This window comes from Charadrius vociferus, unplaced genomic scaffold (assembly GCF_000708025.1).
Source record: "Charadrius vociferus isolate BGI_N301 unplaced genomic scaffold, ASM70802v2 scaffold38, whole genome shotgun sequence".
NCBI classification, from domain to species: domain Eukaryota; kingdom Metazoa; phylum Chordata; class Aves; order Charadriiformes; family Charadriidae; genus Charadrius; species Charadrius vociferus.
This window is the reverse complement of record NW_009650176.1, coordinates 4,402,567-4,420,923: the sequence shown is the minus strand read 5'-3', so window position 1 is coordinate 4,420,923 and position 18,357 is coordinate 4,402,567. Positions and strand designations below refer to the sequence as shown.

At 38.5% G+C, this 18,357-nt stretch overlaps 2 protein-coding genes across 2 annotated transcripts in view; one reads left to right on the top strand and one right to left on the bottom strand.

Moving 5' to 3' along the window:
- The window catches only part of METTL10 (methyltransferase like 10), an 8,986-nt gene extending 8,481 nt beyond the window's left edge, over window positions 1–505 (bottom strand). Inside the window, exon 1 of the mRNA XM_009892754.1 lies at window positions 501–505. Coding sequence (XP_009891056.1) covers window positions 501–505 — 5 coding nt within the window. The remainder of the gene's footprint in view (window positions 1–500) is intronic.
- Window positions 506–630: 125 nt separating this feature from the next.
- FAM175B (family with sequence similarity 175, member B) overlaps window positions 631–18,357 on the top strand; it is a 22,868-nt gene continuing 5,141 nt past the window's right edge. The window contains exons 1-9 of the mRNA XM_009892753.1: window positions 631–636; window positions 831–921; window positions 4,015–4,051; window positions 6,654–6,720; window positions 9,378–9,568; window positions 10,145–10,264; window positions 10,939–11,023; window positions 13,162–13,276; window positions 18,085–18,357. Coding sequence (XP_009891055.1) covers window positions 631–636; window positions 831–921; window positions 4,015–4,051; window positions 6,654–6,720; window positions 9,378–9,568; window positions 10,145–10,264; window positions 10,939–11,023; window positions 13,162–13,276; window positions 18,085–18,357 — 985 coding nt within the window. The remainder of the gene's footprint in view (window positions 637–830; window positions 922–4,014; window positions 4,052–6,653; window positions 6,721–9,377; window positions 9,569–10,144; window positions 10,265–10,938; window positions 11,024–13,161; window positions 13,277–18,084) is intronic.

Below are 18,357 nucleotides of genomic sequence, written 5' to 3'. Positions count from 1 at the left end.
TGTGGGGCACGGCTGGGCTGGACGTGGGGCTCCCGTGGCGTGCGGGGAATGGGCTGCAGGCAGCAAACGGCTGTGTAAAAGCTACGGGTGTTTGCCTGCACGTTGCAGTAGCTTTCGCTTTCCCGCCCCGGTAACTAACCCCGGTTACAATGCAGAACCGGGGTGTTTCTAAATATCCCTGGTGTGTTGACAAACTTCTAGTCGGAGTTTGCTGCCTTATTTTTGCACCAGGAAACTGCACTGCCGTTTCAGTGCTTGTGCCAAAAGCACCCGATTCCTGCCTCTTCTTCTTCTTTGGTTTGGGTGGGGATGGGTAATAAAAGATGACTTAAAGTTATCTCCTGAGTTTTATGATCTCTGGTTTTGTTCAGGGTCCAGCCCAATCTCCATATGTAAATTTGAGTAAGCCTCTGCAGGTGTAAACTCCACTTCCCTTTATCTTTGAAGGAACGGAGCAGCAGTGGTGCGGTGCACCATCCTCAGGCCTCCTCCTCATCCACCACATCCTGCGTAGCTGGGACTGATTCTTTATGTAATCTGGGTTTACTGTGTATGTGTTGCGTGTTACCTATGGAAATTTTCAGTAGAATGTTATTTTTGGACAGCCTGTTCCTGTAGTGTTTTGAAAGGATGTTGGTAAATCAGAAAATCAGTCTTGGTAAACCTAGGGACAGGTCATACCTACTGTATAGCTCAGATATGTATTGCAATCTAAATCTTTGGTTTAATTCTTCCATTTAATGCTAAGAAAGCTACAGTAAATGACTGTATACAGTGGAGGATTTTTTTCTATTTTTAGTCTTTCTTTTTTCCGCCCCTTGAAATTATAGGAAGGATTTCTGCTAGGAGAGGTGAGACAAGAAGAGACCTTTAGCATCAGCGATTCACAGATCAGCAACACTGAATTTCTACAAGTGATTGGTAAGTAGTAGAACTTTGAGAAATTCTGAAAGAAGTGCTGTTCAGTTTTTTAAATTTTCAGTACAATTCAGTAAGAATTATTTCACTTGTGAGACCAGCACAAGATGTTCCGGTCTCTCAAAACAATATTTGCTGCAGTATTTGTGTGTTCATGGGTGAGGTATGAGGAAAGGAAATAAACCTTTGCTAGATTTGGGGATTTTATGCATCTCCTTTTGTGAAGAAAAGATCGTTCACTGAAGACAGTTATCTGCATTTCGTGATGGAGAAGTGATTCATTTGGCTTGTGATCCTGCAGGGAATTTCCTGCTTGATATGGTTGTCTAAATACAGGCATGTGTTCAAAATGAAATAAATGCATTTCTTGATTTACTGATACTGAAAGGGGGCAAATTTCAATGGGGAGTTTGGATGAATGGCTGGTAGTTGATGGCATCGTAAACTGTCACAGCAAGATTGACCAGGGAATATTTGTCAAACAATTTACTTTATTGATAAGCACATGCACTTACTGTACAGCTGATTTGTTGTTGTTGTGAAAAGTGAAAGAAGATCTAAGATCTTGCTGTTAAGTGCTGTTGGTTGAAGTAGATGTTTTTAGACATGAGTGAGATGCTGTTGCGTGTTTTTTTAGCTCTATGGTTTATAGAAAATAGGAAACCCCTGAAAGTAAATGTCTTTTTTTTGTACCCATATATATAACCTGATGTTGAAATACTTACAAACCTTGTTTAAAAACCCGAATGTGTACATACCTGGCTTTGTGAATCTGATACTAGATAACATAGCAGCATCTGAATAAAGCTTAGCTAATACACAAAGATCTTGCGATTGACTCTCAAATGTTATTTCCAATACAGAACTAAAGGTCTCTGAAAGTACATACTATATTGTGTTACATCTCAAGACACTTGCCACCTTAAAGTGGTGACGGTTGTGTATGCAAGAATCCAGAAGGTTAAGTAGTTTCCTGTTCTGTTTTTTCCTGAGGAAACGTGGCTGATAAAATCACTGTGTGAAGTGTCAATTAATTACAATGAATTAACTGAGCTAAATTACAAAAAATAAAGGCATAGGATTTTTTTGTGTGTGTATATAGTCGCTATCAAGGTATTGTATAAAGGAAGGCAGCTGGTAGCTATGTCTGTCTGGACAAAACTAGACATGACTATTCAGTGGTAACTGATCTTAGTTATTGTTGAGAGTGTAACACAGTAGTGTCAACGACTGCAGCCTCAGTGTGGTTTCATCAACCGAGTGTTCGTGGTGTTAAAAATTATTCCCTTTTTAGATAACTCTTTTGTGACGTTCCTGGTTACAGTTATTTTCTGAGAAGAGAAATTACACACACGCACAAACACCGCCACCCCCGCACCCACCCCCAGTCCTCCCCAGATGATCTGGATATTTTTTGTTTACCGAAATTTTACTTCAGTGTTTTTTCATCAGCATTAACTCTTGAACTCCCAGTTCGGCTCCTGAACTGAGACTGACAGTTTTGTGGCACTGTTGTTACAGATGAGTTTTAACATTCTTACATGTCTGCTGTCTCAAAGCTTAGTGGTGGTGTTTGGGTATATATGTACTATATATATCTCTAGATAAAGTAAGTCAATGTGTAAAACTTAAATTTAGAATGATGGCTGCTTCATGTTTTCTGAGCAGTAGGCGTGTTGCTTCCTGTTTTTCAAAAGACAAGGCTTATGTAGCAGCGTCATAACCTGAGAATTAAGTGTGTATTCTCAGTAGTTGTAGTCAGTATATGTGCTGGAAGGAGTTGGTCTGAACTGGAATAATTAAAGTTACCTGGCTTTGTTTAGCAAATCGTATGCACAAATTCCTGTATGCCAGTGTAAAATTACGGTGTTGATATACTTTTAAACAACTCTGAATATATTCCAAATAAAGGAACTGTAGCAGCAGCATCAGGAGGACTTCTTGCCAGTGAAGATGTACGGTTTCTCAGGCAGTACGCCTGCCGTGGATCGGGGCCTTGTTTTGATAGTGGCTAAATATGCTGAGATGCTAATGTGCGTAGTCTGTTGTTCTTGGGAATTGTGATCTGATTCTGACTCTGCTGAGATTGCAATCATGAGCAGCCTGTGACTTTCAGAACAGCAGGTGGTGAGTCACTCTCCAGGAAGGAAGAGTCTAAACAAAGTTGTTGCTAAACAACTCCAGCGGGGTTCTAACGTAGGAGCTTGAAATATTATTGCTACGTAAGTGCTGTTCAGTCTGAGCAAATACAGTTTCAGACAAAAGTTATGTGATCAAGGGATAATGATATGAATAAATGATAAGCTGTACTTGGTAAAAAGTCAGTGTAGAGGAGAACTTTAAAGAAGTACTAAATGCCACAAAACAGTCAGTCATGCTTGGTGTTACAGAGATAGTGTGAATGGGATTTTTGCTCTTTTCTCGCTCTTCTCCAAGATTACTGACATGTTACAACCCTTGCTGCTTAAATAAGCATCTTAGCATTTATTACAACCTCTTCAATGAAAAAAAAAATACTGCTGTGACTTTTTAATACTTTCTATAACAGAATTATATATTGCAGCTAACCATTCTGGACTTGCATTTAACCCCTTTTCTCATCATAGATTCTGTTTTCCTTGCCTGGTTAAATACTCCAATGTATAACATTTCAGTGATTCCTTTCCCCATCCCTTTTCTTATTCATTGCTCTGTAATGAACAGTGTGTATGAATGCAAGCAAACTGTTGTGGAAGGGTGCATCAAAAATAAAAATAATCATAAATGCCTTTGTGAGGAGGTTACAACTACTAAATAGTATCAGAAGTATGTATTTAAGGCTCAGATATATCTACATGTATCTGAGCAAGTGTATGTCTTGCTTATTGTTAAAATATTTTCCTCTGTAAAAAGGCAGAGGAAGAGAAGCTAGTTTTCCGGGTATGGTGCTGTGTCCTCAAGTGTCGTTGAGACATTAAGGGCAGTGTGTGGTCTGACACAAATGTTTATTTGTTCAGTAGCTGTGATGTGGAAAGTTCATGCAAGATATGCCACTGTAATTTCTCTTTACCTTGAGCAGTTGGACATATGTCTCTCTCTCTGTGTTTGTTGTTGCAGAAATCCATAACCATGAGCCTTGTTCAAAACTCTTTAGGTAAGCATTTTCTCTTGTCTTCCTATGTTGGCTGCAGAATATGAAAATAGGTAGCTCACTGAAATATATTAGCATTTCAAATGTACCTACCAATGTTTGCATTGTTTGCTAATCTGATGATATGACTGAAATACATGTAAATGGCACCAACCACGCCAATGAAAGTATGAGTTTACAGTTTCAGTAGCACTTACCTTGGGTTGGAAAGGGTGCTGAGGTAGCTAGTACAGCCTTATTTCTCTGTCTCTGAATTTCCCCCTCATGTGGAAATTCACATGTAGTTAGTGGAGGTATGATAGCAGTCAGACAAACCATAGCACTCTTGATAATCAGGATGAATGTCAAAACCAATTTGAATTATTGTAGTCTTAGGATAGCTCTGCTTGGGCATGATGGGTCACAGAACACTGTGTGTGCCCTAACCTTAGTAACTCGCTGGCTTAACAGGTTGTTTTGTAGTTAGTTGTACTGACTTGCAGCAACTAATTATTCTGAAACTTTCAACTTGCTAGTTATCTTTGCCTTCTGATCTCCTGTGCTCCAGAATGTGTACTCCAGAATTAAATTAAATATAAGTCTAATATATTCTACTTAGCAGCTTCCATCTACTTATATGTAGCTTTTCTCTATAGTCTTCATTTGTTATACAGTGATGGCTTCTAAATTGTTGTCTAGAAATTCTTTTTAGAAGGAATTCCCAATTAATTTCCTCTTGTCTTTATTTAGAGATTTCCAGCCAATTAAGAAGAGATGGTACCTTAGATATTATGATTGACATTAGTTACATTAGAAAGAAAAGCTGCAGTCTATCATTTGCCATCTGATAATTACAGAGAGGGTACTCTTAACCCAGTGATTTAAATGCTAGAGACTCTGCACATCAAGATAATATCCCAGTGTCTGGTAGACTCTGTGTGATTCCTAGTGATGCTTTGTGCAGCGCATATCAAAACCGATCACGTTTGCTGCTTCTCCCCAGTCAAGAAATTGGTTGTTAGTAACTGAGCTGATGGAGGAAGGGGAAGAAGTCTGTATTTCACTGCATGCTTTCTGCACAAGAAAACTGATGAATTTATTTACTTCAGAGCACGGGGAAAACTCTCACAGCTCATGTAGCTTTTTATCAGTACCCGAGTGTGATGCTGGTTTCTCTGCTCCGTTAGTTGTAGCAGATGCTGATTTTGGGGCGTTCTGTCTTATCCTTTTGACTTAAATGTAGTCAGTCTGAGAAGCCCTGTCGCTCATCCCCTCTCTATTCTTGTAAGCTGGCACTGCTGATGTTGAGTATAACAGGCTTGGTTCCCATGCTTTTGCTAACACATGGGATCTGAATGTGAAGCAAGGATTTTAAAAGGACTGATTTCTCTCTGTGCAGTTTTCAAAGGGAAGTGTTTCGTTACGTGCAAGTTGCTCATCCTATAGGAAAATTATTTTATAAAGCATAGACAAAAATTGGATATTTGCTACTTACAAGAACGTACAAATATTGTGAACGTGAATTGAAAAGATTATACAAATATTATGTAGTATCTCAAATTAGTAATTAGTTGTAGTCTCAATATTCACTAACTTGAATCTTGAAACAAATTTTATTTCCACCCTTATTTACCAGCCAAGTACTGAGCTCAGGATTTTCTGTTGTGTTTTTTTTAACCCCCCTCACAAGAGTTGAGATCATAGACCTCTAAAACAGTGTTTTCCTGCACTGCTTTAGGTGTTAGTGATATCAGCTCTTGAAAGAGACTAAGGACTTGGCAGGTAAGTCAAGGAGGAATCTATTTTCAAATGTTTTTCCTTTTATCATGAAGTGTGATCTACTTGAATTTATAAACCTGTCTGTGTAGATAGATTTATAAATTCTTAAATCTGTCACGTCCTCAAAATAACAACATGTCAGGGTTTAGGCCTCAGTTCTGTAAGCAGAGCTATATGGAAAGACCATGATACTGTGGATTCTTGCTGACCTCTATATAAATGTTTTGGCTTCAAGGGTCCAATCATGTGAGTCTTAATTGCAGGACCGGAGCTCAAGAAACTGATTGGTAGTTGCATGTAAAAGGGCCCTGCTTTCCTTTCTTCTGTGGCAGGTAGGCCTCTTATTATCAAAGCAGGGATTTACAGAATGCTGGTCAAAATAAAATCACACAGTCCATTTATGTACGTACCCCTTGTTGTAGGGGCTGGCAGCGAACTACTAGGCATCAAACTAATGCGTGCAGTGAAAGCATTTTAAAACTAATAATTACAGGCATCTTGTATTTCACTACTAGTGGTTTAAAAGGGGTTAGAGTTTTCACAGCAGCTAGTCTTATGCGTCTAATTTAAATGCTCTGCACCTTCCTCTGTGAGCAACTGCATCTGTCTATTAGCTGTGTAGTCAAGCAGGAGTCTTAACTGTGCTCTGTATAGCACCCGAGTTGGGTACCTTAAGTAGGTGGTGTGAATACTGACCTGTGTTGGTAAAGGTAAAACTACGGAAGTTGCTTTATAATGTACAGAATGCCATCTATTCGAAGAGCACTCAAAGTATAAATTATTTACTTTATGTGTAATGTGTGTGTAAACTGTGTACCTACCTTTCTCTCTTCCTTTTTGGTTCAAGCTTTTATGACTATGCAGGGAAGGTTAATGAGGAGAGTTTGGACAGGATTCTTAAAGACCGAAGAAAAGTAAGTTTTCTATCTTTTACTCCTGTTCTAGTCATTACAGTCTATAATTAGAAAGAGTGGTTTTGGAAAGCAAACAAGTAAAAAAAGGTAGTTAACTGGAATAAATATTTTTGTTCACAAATCTGAAGGTTTGTTTTTGACTCAGGGTTTGTTTTTGACCCAGGGTTTGTTTTTGACCCGGGTTTGTTTTTCTCCGGTACAGAAGTTGGTGGATTTGTGCTACTTAGGTTACTTTAAATTGGGAGCAACATCTAAATTCCCTGAAGAAATGCCAAGGATTTAAGTTTAGGTCTCCAAAAGTGAAGGGCTAGTGTTAATCCACTCAAATTTCTGAGTTAAACATGCAGCATTACGATTGTGTGCTCTGCTGCCGAAACCAACAAAAACGTAGCTGATGTGAAAATCTGTTCCAAAGTGTTCATTTAAAAGAGTTGTAATGATATTGCCTTGTAATTGCAATTTTTGCACTGTCAGTTTTAAACTGGGACAGCGGATCTCTCAGTTATGTCAGATGTTGTCATAGCTTTACATCACGCATCTGTTGTTAGTAGCACAACTAGTATTAAGAAGATTAAACTTTAGAAGTGGTTTGGAGAAGAGTCAAACCTTTTTTCAGTGTTTCATCTCATTCCATACTTGTGGCGCACTATCTTTCTAATTATCGAATAATTGATTTGGAAATTCTCAGGAACTGGTTTGTCAAAGATCCGCGCAGAAGGTGTGGTTCCTTACGTGGTGAAGCGTATCCACCGCTCAACTTGCTCTGGCAAAAGGATGAGCGACTGACTTACATGGTTCAATCTGTGGCAGCTGTGGATGTTGTTAGACCTAGCAGGACAGCGTCACTAGGATGTGAATTCGGCTCTTAATGTCTGATTAGACCGGAGCTAGTACAAAGTAGGGCTGATTAAAACAAGAACTTTTTTCTTGTTTTATTTATTTTACAAAGCAGCAGCAAACCGCTGTTGTTGCAGCTGCTTATAGAGCTGCCGATCGCATTTCCGTAGTAGCAGAGGTAACTGTCCAGGCATGGCCCGTTGGGCTTTTGGGATTTCTGTCCTCTACAGGTGATTGTAGCGTAACTTTCGCTGCTCTGGCCTGAGTAAGGATGCCTACTGTATCAATTGATCATAGTTATGCAAAGCGTGTGATGACAGTGGCTCAATTGCTAATTGAATTTGCAGTCTTGACTTTGTCTTACCCACCTGAATTACAGACTTCAGCTTACAGACAAGGCTTAAGTTGAGGGGGGATCTTTAGGGAAGCAAGTCCTAAATCTGTGCAACTTCTGCAACGCTGATCATTGTAATGTTTTTTTTCTTGTCTGTTTCTTCCCGCAAATGCTCTCAGAATAAACTCCTCTCTGTATACGAATGTATTTATGCTTAGTGCATAGGTGTGTTGTTTGTATATTTATGCATACAGACAGGTACACCTCTATGCTGATGATGGAGTGAGTTTCCAGTCTCAGATCCCGAATTCTGTAACCCTGTAACTCTACTCTAGAACAGTACAGAGCACATTAAGTTCCCCTTCAGGAGACAAGGCAAAAAACATAATTAAAAAATGTTCGTCTCCCACTAGTTTTCAGTTGACTTTTATTTTATTAGGACCTACCCTGCAGGGAGAGTCTAGCAAGATGTGTTATCTGCAGTAAGAAAGCAGGCAAAATTGGAGAAATTTAAACTTGCAAGTGTCATGTGGCTAAAGCATCACAGATTTAATGACATTAATTGTCATAACATCAAAAAGGAAAGAAATACTGCTGTCTAGGAACCAAGACAGTGTTGTATTCTCTTTTGTTAGCAAACTAAGCACGTTTTACTACATTCAGACTACGTAATAGTACGGATTTGCTATAAAAAGTTAAAAACAATGCTTTCAATTCTTTTATTTGACCTGGGAGTTATATTGTTTAATACGTAGAATCTGCTTTATTCCACTGAGTGTATACATGCATCGCTACATGATAGTGCCTATTCCTGGGACTCTTCCGAAACCAAATTATTAATGATGTGTCCTTTTTCATTAATCTCTTAAATCAAATGTTAGTTTACATGAAATAAAGGATGTTAATGCCTTATTCAAAGTAATCATTGAATGAAAATGGGTCTTCTGTGATGTGCATACAAATCTTTCACAATTCAATACGCAATGAGATAATTTTATTGTACACAGCAGATTAGTCTCATATGTCTCATAAACAGACATGAATTTGCAAATACATTTGTGAAGCACAGGAAGTGTCTTACAAATCAATACAAGTGAATAGGCAGTTGAAATATTTAGGCTAAAGAAAACTCACATCCGCTGTGTTTGAAAACAGCTCAGGTCTAATAATTTAAAGATGCTCCAATGTTTGTTGCTAAAATTAAACGGTTGAAGTATATTGGAAGTGGGATCCTGGATGCCACTGAGGACACACAGGTGTTTGTACCACAGTAAAGTTGAGCAATTAATAGTTGTGTTGTAACAGGTTGTCACTTGTTTGGGGCTATTTAATAGGTGCAAGCCTCTAGTAATTCAGTCCAATTTTGTTGTAATAAAGCTGTTGGCTGAGTCACGTGATACCACAGTTTGAGCAACTTTATTATCAGAAGGTAAATCTGTATCTCTCAGTTAACACTTTGGTTTTTTCTGATGTACTTCAATTACAGAACGTTATTGGATGGTACAGATTTAGGAGAAACACTCAGCAGCAAATGTCATACAGAGAGCACATCATTCATAAACAGCTGACACACATTCTTGGAGTGCCTGATCTTGTCTTCCTTCTCTTCAGCTTCATTTCCACTGCAAATAACTCAACACATGCTTTAGAATATGTGCTTTTTAGACCAAACCGAAGGTAAGCAGTCTTTGCATATGAACCAATCCTTATTTTTTTGTTCTGCTTCTCATTGCTGTTCTTTAAACTATTTTGAAGTGGGTACAATTACACGTAAAGAAGGTTTTGTGTTTGTCAAATGATGTCTTGGGGTACAATTGTTAGTGATGACAGCTTCTTTTTTTTCTGTGCAAGTAGCTTGTACATTAAAGCTTTGGGGTGAGCAAAAGTTCTTTTCAATCTTTGAATCTTCAGACAACAACAGCAAAAAAATATTTTAAGAGAAATCAGATGTTAGTACCATGTTTCTTATAATAGACCTGCATGTTGCTTCACCCTTCTTGTATCTGTGGTAGTTTGAATGCACAGTTAAAAGGTTCTAAGAGGTGCGGAGGTCAGTCTCTCTCAAGAGAGTTTTTGATCATGCATTTATTTTGAACGTAACTTCTGAGTATTTTGCAGCTTTTCTAATAAACCTAATGCAGAAGTTTTAAAATTAGATGAGTTGTGATCATCAGGGAAATGGGATGATATCAAGGCTATTGTAAATAACCTTTTGAATATGAATTAAGAAGTCTTTCTAAACTTTCTCTACAGGTATAATCAAAGGGTGTCACTTACTATACCTAATCTAGGCAACACTAGTCAACAGGAATACAAAGTTTCTTCAGTGCCAAATACTTCTCAGAATTATGCCAAAGTTATTAAGGAACATGGGTAAGGATTTTTCCTTTGCAAATGAAGTACAGTCATCAAGTTCTGTGTTCTGTACCTTCCAATGAGTACTACAAATACACATTTCAAGCAGCAAAAAAATAGTTCTGAAGGAGAATGGTTAGTTTGCAGCGCCCTTTTGTCCTGCTTAGAATTGAATCTTTAAGAAGAGCAAAGCTGACTTGGTGCACTAATCAGAAAAGCAGAGTTGGTACAGCCAGGCAGTGCTGTGGGACTTCTGACTGGAAGTTTCGTACTTGATTTCCACCCGCCCCCCCAAGGAATTCTGTGTGCAAGCTTGATTTAAAACTTGAACTGACTCGGAAGTGTTGAAATCCTGTTGTTTTTCTTCAGTAATTTTAATTAAATGCTGTAAATACAGAGTAGCTCTTCTGCCTATTAACAATGAAATTATACAAACGTAAAGATTTCTGCACGTTTAATCTCATTCAAATGGGACTTTATTGTTCCAGAAGGAATTTTTGGTATTGAATATGCTGCTGTCCAGATGTTGGTTCTTGAGAGTATCGTACATTTTTAGTAATATAAAATAAAATACATTTTAGAAATATAGTGATAGACTGCTTAACAGCAATTCAAAACCAGCATGAGCTAGAAACTTGTGTTGTCTTTTCTAACTAATGACTTCTGCTTTTCTTTTCTTTTTTTTTTTTTAGTACTGATTTTTTTGACAAAGATGGAGTGATGAAGGACATCAGGGCTATATATCAGGTTTATAATGCACTTCAGGAAAAAGTACAGGTAACTTCCTTTACTTAATATTGGTCAGTATGTATGTGGCGTCTTTTGTTTGTCCTTTGCTTAAACCGGGAGTGGAGGAGACGGAGATTTTTAGACCTCATGAACGATTTATTATGAACTGTAGGAAAGTAAGTCTGACTTTAATAATGAAAAGTGCCAGTTTCTATTTAATGTGTGCATTTGCAGTGGCTGCTGTAAAAGTGGTTGATCTGAATATCATCAATTCTTTCTCTTTTGCAAGTAAGAATGATTTAATGCTTAGTGATTTCTGGGAGACACTAGCTATTTTTAAGAGTACGCGTTGAAGAAAAGCCTTGCTGAAGGCTGTAGGGATTTGCACAGGTTTAAAAGCTTGCCTGTGTGAGTTTAAAAATGACTCCTGGCTCTTGGTATGTAGCATGCAGCAAAGAGCTCCATCTGTTAGTTAAAACTTGTGAATGTTTTGTGTAGAGCATGAGTGAATTCTGCTCCAAATGTGGCAAAGCATCTGAAAGTGCCTTGAGTGTCAAATCTACTAAATGTAAGCTTGTCAATTCACAGCTTGTCCTATGTGAAGAGCAGCGTAGCCGTGCTGCCTCGGGAGCGCACACATCTGCTAATTGTGCTGTAGTCACAGATTATTTCTAGGCTTTCCCCTTACATCTGCCCTGGAGGGATTTGTCTCTCTGCTCCGGCTTAGCTTTGTTGGTTGGCACGTATAGCGGAGAACAAGGCAGTAATCGCTCCAACCATCCCCTGACCCTGCTTGCACGGGAGATCTGCTATTTCCCCGTGGAAGCTGCTGCTTTCTAACCTGCCTTATAAGATGGGTAACTCGCATCGAGAAGGCAGACAGCTTTCATGCCAGCTTCAGGAGACATGAAAATTTATTTTCAGAGGCCTATCCCATTAGCTAATGGTATTATTCTGTAACGCTGTCTTTGCCAAGAGTGCATATATCCTTTCGTTCTCTTGCTGTTGTTTGAATTAGTGTCTGGAAAAATGGAAAATGTAACATCATCAGGGAGTTGTCTTCCTACCTGTTAAAAGTATCACTTTGTTGTATTTCACCATGCAAATCATGCTGCTGTGCATTGTTTACAGAGCTTAAAAGTAACTTAGGTGTTAGCTAACTGGAGAAACTTTTACCTTTAAAGTGAATGTTTCACGGAGAATATTACAGGACTGGAAATAAGTTTTCTGTTAAAGCAGCTGAGACACGTGTATTTGCATTATTCACCAATTAGATGGGAGGGGAAGGTTCAAACTTTATAAAATTCTAAAAATTAGATATAGAACTGAAAGCATGGTTAGTGTTTTTCAGCTCTGTAGGTAAGATCACTAGCAGTAACCTTTTGGAGAAGAAACAGTAAATGGCTGGTGACTTACTGTTTAAGACGCATCAGTGCTTTTAGAATTGTGTACTCTTTAAAACTGATGTTTAATGTTAATGTTTAATGATAATGACCAATACTTAATTTCTGAAGAAGTAAACAATAGCTAGTATAACATGTTTAGATTAAAAAATAAATTAATATTATCCAGACCTGTTTTTAAACTTAGATCCTTCTATGAAAATTTCACCTTTATTTCCTAACCAGTATAGGAAATTCTTGTTGAAAAATCCATGGGTCTTTTTTTTTTAATAGAGAGATCAGTTAGGAGATCAGTTTGGAACAGTTGTCTCTTGAGTCAACTGTTTCATACCCCAATTGGAATTTGGTCTAGTAGAAAAAGCATTCATCTTCACGCTACATTTTAAAACCATGCTACCATAGTATCATTATTGTGCTAACAGCAGTGTATTTAAAATTTTAAAAAACCCAAACAAACAAAGAACAAACAAACAAAAAAAAAACCCACAAAAGGTCGAGTCTCTTCCACCAAATAGGAGTAACTTACTTTTGTATCTTATTACAAATCTTCCTGTACTGATGAATTATTTGGAAATGCTTTTCCTATCATGCAGCAGTTGAGATTTGGCAACAGCCAGTAAAGAAAACAATCTTCAGGTTGAATAATATGCTCTGATATAGTTAACTCCTGCTCTTAGTTTTGTGCTTTTAATGGCTTCTTGTTTGGTAAGAGCTTTATTAATGTTGTCATGGAAGTCTTTTCCCTTTTTGCAAATCTTAGCATATCTTATGTTTTTCTCCTAGGCAGTATGTATAGATGTAGAAAAAAGCGAACGTGTTGTTGAATCTTTTCAAGCTGATGTAAACAAGTTAAAAAGGCAAATCGCACAAAAGAAAAATGAAAAAGAACAAGAAATAAGTAAGTTTCCTTTTATTTTTTTGTTTCAGAAGCAGAAGCTTGTGAAGACAGAACACTGTTGACTTATTTTGAGTTGTTTTCCTGATAGCTCATAGCAAAATAAAAAAAAAACACATTGAGAAGGGCATATGATGGATTTACATTGAATGAACTGTGAAAGTATGTGTACTGCAGATATTTTTGTAGGAGTCGTTCAATGTTAGGAAACTCAAAACATAGGAGAGAGACAAAGGTAAAGAACGAGAAAGTAAATTCTGGAAACAACACAGGAAAAGATCTGTTGTAGGAAAGGAAAAGTGGAGCAACGCCAGGAATGGAAAAAGCAAATCTAAACCCTGGAGAGATTCCTTTTTTGAAGTATTACATAGAAACAGGGTACCGCGTTTACAGGCCAGTAGCTATCAATGCTTTTTTTTGAAATCTTTATTCCCTTTCCCACTTCCCAACCCTATCCCCAAATACAAGCCCAGCACCAATTAAGTTATTATTCAGTTCTGTTACTGGACACCAGACAAACTGGGTGAAGGAAAGTGAGTGCTTAAGTGATGAATATTGATGTAGATCATCTGAAGTGTTGTCTAAATGATATTTTGACCTTGCAGCTTTTAGCGGATGCATAAGATTCTTCACCATTGATTTAGAGGAGACCATCTATGATTTTGTGCTCCTCTCCCACTTCTGGTGGGTTACTGGTTCCTAATTTAGTCAGCGTTCTTTTCATTATTTGATGACTTAGTGGTGGACATGATTAGCATTGAATATCACTTTTCGATGTTGAACTAAATGTTCCCAAAAGTCCATTTTTTCCTATCTTCGGGAGTACCTGCTAGAAAGTGGAAGAAACTGTTTGAATGCAGAATACTGTTGGAATTTGCTTACCTATTTCAAGTACCGTATCGTCACTGATAGGGATTTCAACCTGTATTAGTTTTAATTCCATGAAGCTACTGAAATATCATCCCCCTTGCAGTGTGTTGGGGGGGATTCATTTTGGGGGAAGCCCAATTTATTCAAGGCAATACAAGCACGGTGGTCTTCTGTTTCTAGTGAAGCTCTGAATGCAGAAATTATACTTCTGCTGTGTTTTGGTTACCTATATTAGTATGGAGTTGATTTGCTATAAGTTTCCATGTTGCAAGTAAGTCCCATTCAAAATACACATTTTTATTAGAGTTGGTTCTGTATTCTGTATTAATAGTGCAAGATTTCATAGCATGCATTTAGGACTGGTAGGGAAAACCAGTAAAAAGTGTATGTTCGTATTTATTTTTTTTTCTTTTGCTGCTCCATAATTTTCTGAATCAGTGAGACCTGTTGTGTGAGCATACTTGGCTCCTTGCCACACTTTCCCTCCTTCCTAAAAATTGAATGTGGCTTCAGGAGACTTTTGCTTAGCAGTAGGTAGGTTTTGTGAAGAGCCTGGACATTTCCAAGGAGACACTGATGATCTAAATTCATTTGCAAGCGTAAGGGAAGACTGAAGGTAGAGAGTAGGAGCAGAGAATAGGCAAATGAGAAGTAATATTTAAACAAGAAAATAATTCATAAGAAAACGACATATTTCAGCAGACACGGCCTCTTTTTTCCATGTTTTGAAATGATAGGAAAATAATCAAATTCTGTAAGTTTAGCTACAAGGTGTTTTTTATTATTTGTGTATCTTCTTATCTAAAGCTGTGTCTGAGACTGAAAGACGGTTTAGATGAGTTAACACCCTAAATTGTGCAATAGACCCCTTTGATGTTATGACGGGATATTTTTATTTTCTCCTGGAAGCAAGGTAGTTATCACATGAGCATTTTAGAGCAAAGTTTGATCTGTCAGCCCACTCCTCTAAGGTTCTTCCTTCTCTGAACCTCAAAGATAAGGCAAAGAGCAGCATCAGCCACAGACCATTGGAAAGATGGAAGGGGCGTGAGTCACTGTTTTTTCCTGCTTGGCTGCAGATGAAACAGCCAGGGAACTGCTACTACGGGAGCTAGCGAGAAGTAGAGATGGGTATTTAGTGTGACTGGAGCTGATCCCAGCCCATATGGCAAAAGATGGGGGAGGAGGAGGAGGAAGAGCAGTCGGTGCTAGCCTCTAGATACTACCAGCGAGATGCAAATGCCGAACTGAAAATTTATGCCAGAGCGGATAATCATGTGAGAGGGCTGAACCAAGAAGCAAACATGCAGCTTGTATCTCTGCAATATTTTTAGACGTGAGTAGCTAAATAGTGAAGCTGGCCTTCTGTTCTCTCGCTTTCTCAATATTGGGAGAATTTCCTTGGTTTTAGGGAGTTAAATGCTCTAGTTAATCATTCTCTGAGCTGGAGGAAAAGGGAGCATTTGATCCAAATTCCTGCTGTAGTGTTGTCTGAAAGTTTGTTATTCTTAATTTTTGGTTAACAGGCTATGAATTTAACAATATAGTATAAAAGTCAGTTGCGACTTTACTCGCCAGGTCGCTGAAATAATTTTGTACATGTAGTAGCATGTCCTAGGGTTAGCGAGTGCTGTGCACTTCCCAGATGCCAGGAAATCTCCCACTGCAGTTCTCGTATTGTGGACCAAAAATGGAGTGCTGTTATGTAGCCGCTTGAGGGAATATGCTCTTTTTAGTACCGAAGAGATATCTCATTGACGTGATTACAGGAACTCTTCAGCCTTGATTTTTGCTTTTTCCAGAAGTGTGGTGTTACAGTAAGTAGAGCTGATACCATTTTGTCTATCGCCTAGCTGCAAGGCAGCTTTACATATACCCATGTCAATTCTGACAGATGTTTGGAGGTTAATAACCGGTTAGAAACCAGTCAAAAACTTAAGTCTATCCCAGTGCTTAACAAACCTTCTGTGAGGAAGTTTTTCCTCATGTCTAATGTATCATACTCAACTTAAGCTGCCTTCGGCTTGCCTTCCCACAGCAGCCTCTTAGGTGCATTTTAAGACTTAAACTGTTTCTTCAGTCTTCTCTAATGATCCCAGTTATTGCAGTCTTTCCTCAAGTCAAGATATCTAGACCTTTCTTTTGTACAGTTTCTCCAGTTTTTCCCTATTTCTTAAACTGTGGGGTTCAAAATTAGAGACAGTATTCCAGTTGTAGTCTTAACCGTTACAGTATGTACTGAAATAATACTTACCTGTTTCTCAACAGCTGAGCATACTTAATGCATGTTGATAATTTATATTTACATAAATCAACAGTAAACCTGTTTCTTTTCTGCAGAAGGGTGTAACTGTTCCTCATTTTCTAGTTTGTGCGGTTTATTATGCCTGTGCATGTCGTCTTAAATTATTTTCCAAATCATCTCATTTAAGATCACTTTCAAATTATTACTAGCATAGCACTATCTGCAATTTTAATAAGCATGTGCTGATTAAATTCCATTATTTAGGTTGTTAATGCGAGTATAGTTCCAGTGCAGAGCTGGGGGAGCTTCGTCTTGATGTGCCTTTCCAATGTGACTGTTAACCATTGTAATTGTTCTTTAACCACTTCTTCAGCTGTTGAGTTGGTTTTTTTCAGTCCTCGTAGTGCTTATGTTACCGTCTATTCATTATGAAACACAGAGTCGCTGTGAAATCCTTAAAGGCGAGACCTATCTGTGGCTTTTGGTCTTGCTTTGATTTTTAAAACCACATGGATTGGAAAGAGACGCCGTCCTTACTGGGCAAATCTATTTATAGCAACTGTCTAACTGTACGATTACTTAAAGAAAAGTCAAAACCTGGAAGTGGTGGGTTTACCCGTTATGTGTGGCTTTGCATAGGGAACAGATTTCAGTGGTTGTGTCCCACTTTTTTACCTTACCAGTATTACGCCAGTGCGAGAGCCCTGATTGCGGATCACTGTGCCAGGGATCTAGAAACGGGTTCAAAAGATGATTCCGACTCAGCTAGTTGGTTAGCAGTCTAAACGTGAGAAGTCCTGTGAGTACAGATGTTTTGGCTCGCAGAAGGTGAGCGTGATCGGCAGTGGTCTCAGCAGCCTGCTAGGCTAATCGTAGCCATCGGGAGGGAAAGTTTTTTAAATAATAATTTGAGGGAAGAAGGCAAGTTAACTTCCTTGCTGGTGTTCATGAGATTGTCCCCTAGCACAAGGGGCGTTGTAAGAGAAAGTACAGAAGTGTGATTTTTAAGATGTAATATCAACAGTAAAAGCTGATATTGGTCTGATGAAAACTGAGTCAAGCTTTGAGTATTGAATAAGACACAGGTGGAAAGGAGCAGGCACGCTGAGCCCTAGCATAGCTTCGTTTTGATGTGAGAAAGAGCAGAGAAATAAAGTGAGAAGATGAGGTGGAAAGAGCAACAGGTTATGGAAACTTCCTGTAGCTGTGGTTTTAGGGGACTTACACCAGAGGTAATGAACTGTACAGGATGACTGCACATAAAAATGTAGCACGCTTGCACTTAGTTTATTTGCTTTCGAACGCATTTTGGTTTTGAAATAGGATCATTAGGATAATCAAGTTGTGCTAATACTGATGAGTTTCATGGATGTACTGCTAAATTTAAGGAAGATGTTCTCTGTCAAGCTCAAAGAGTAGGATGTAGTAATAAGCAAGATTTGGCATGATGTTAGGGATAGTGTCTCATACAGTCATCAATACGAAAATTGCCAAAGATGAGTAGGGGGCACCAAGAGGAAAAGAGCTGGTGCGGGTGTTTGAAAGCAGTGCCAGGGACGAACATTTAATAATAACAACCAGAAAGAAAGAAGAGATAACGAGTAAGGGCTGGGTGGGTGGGGTACGTTACAGCTAGGTGATGTCAAGTATATTGCAAAGTAAGCGTTAAGTACAGTAATGTTCTTTGCTTTTGTAGGAATGCAGCAAGCAATTTTAAGCAGGCAAATGCCAACAGATAACTTGGAACCTATGTTTGTTCCACGAATGTCCTACACTGGATTTGCTGTGGAAGGCTGCACACTTGAAGATTCAGATGTCTCCGATCCTCCCCCTCCGTATTCCGATTTCAATGCAACCAATCAAGAAAGTACTGTGGGTCATGGTCTCCTAGAAAGCAGTGTTTTTATGCCTCGACCTCAAGCAGTAGGTTCTTCCAGTTATGTTTCCACAAATGCAGGATTGAAATATT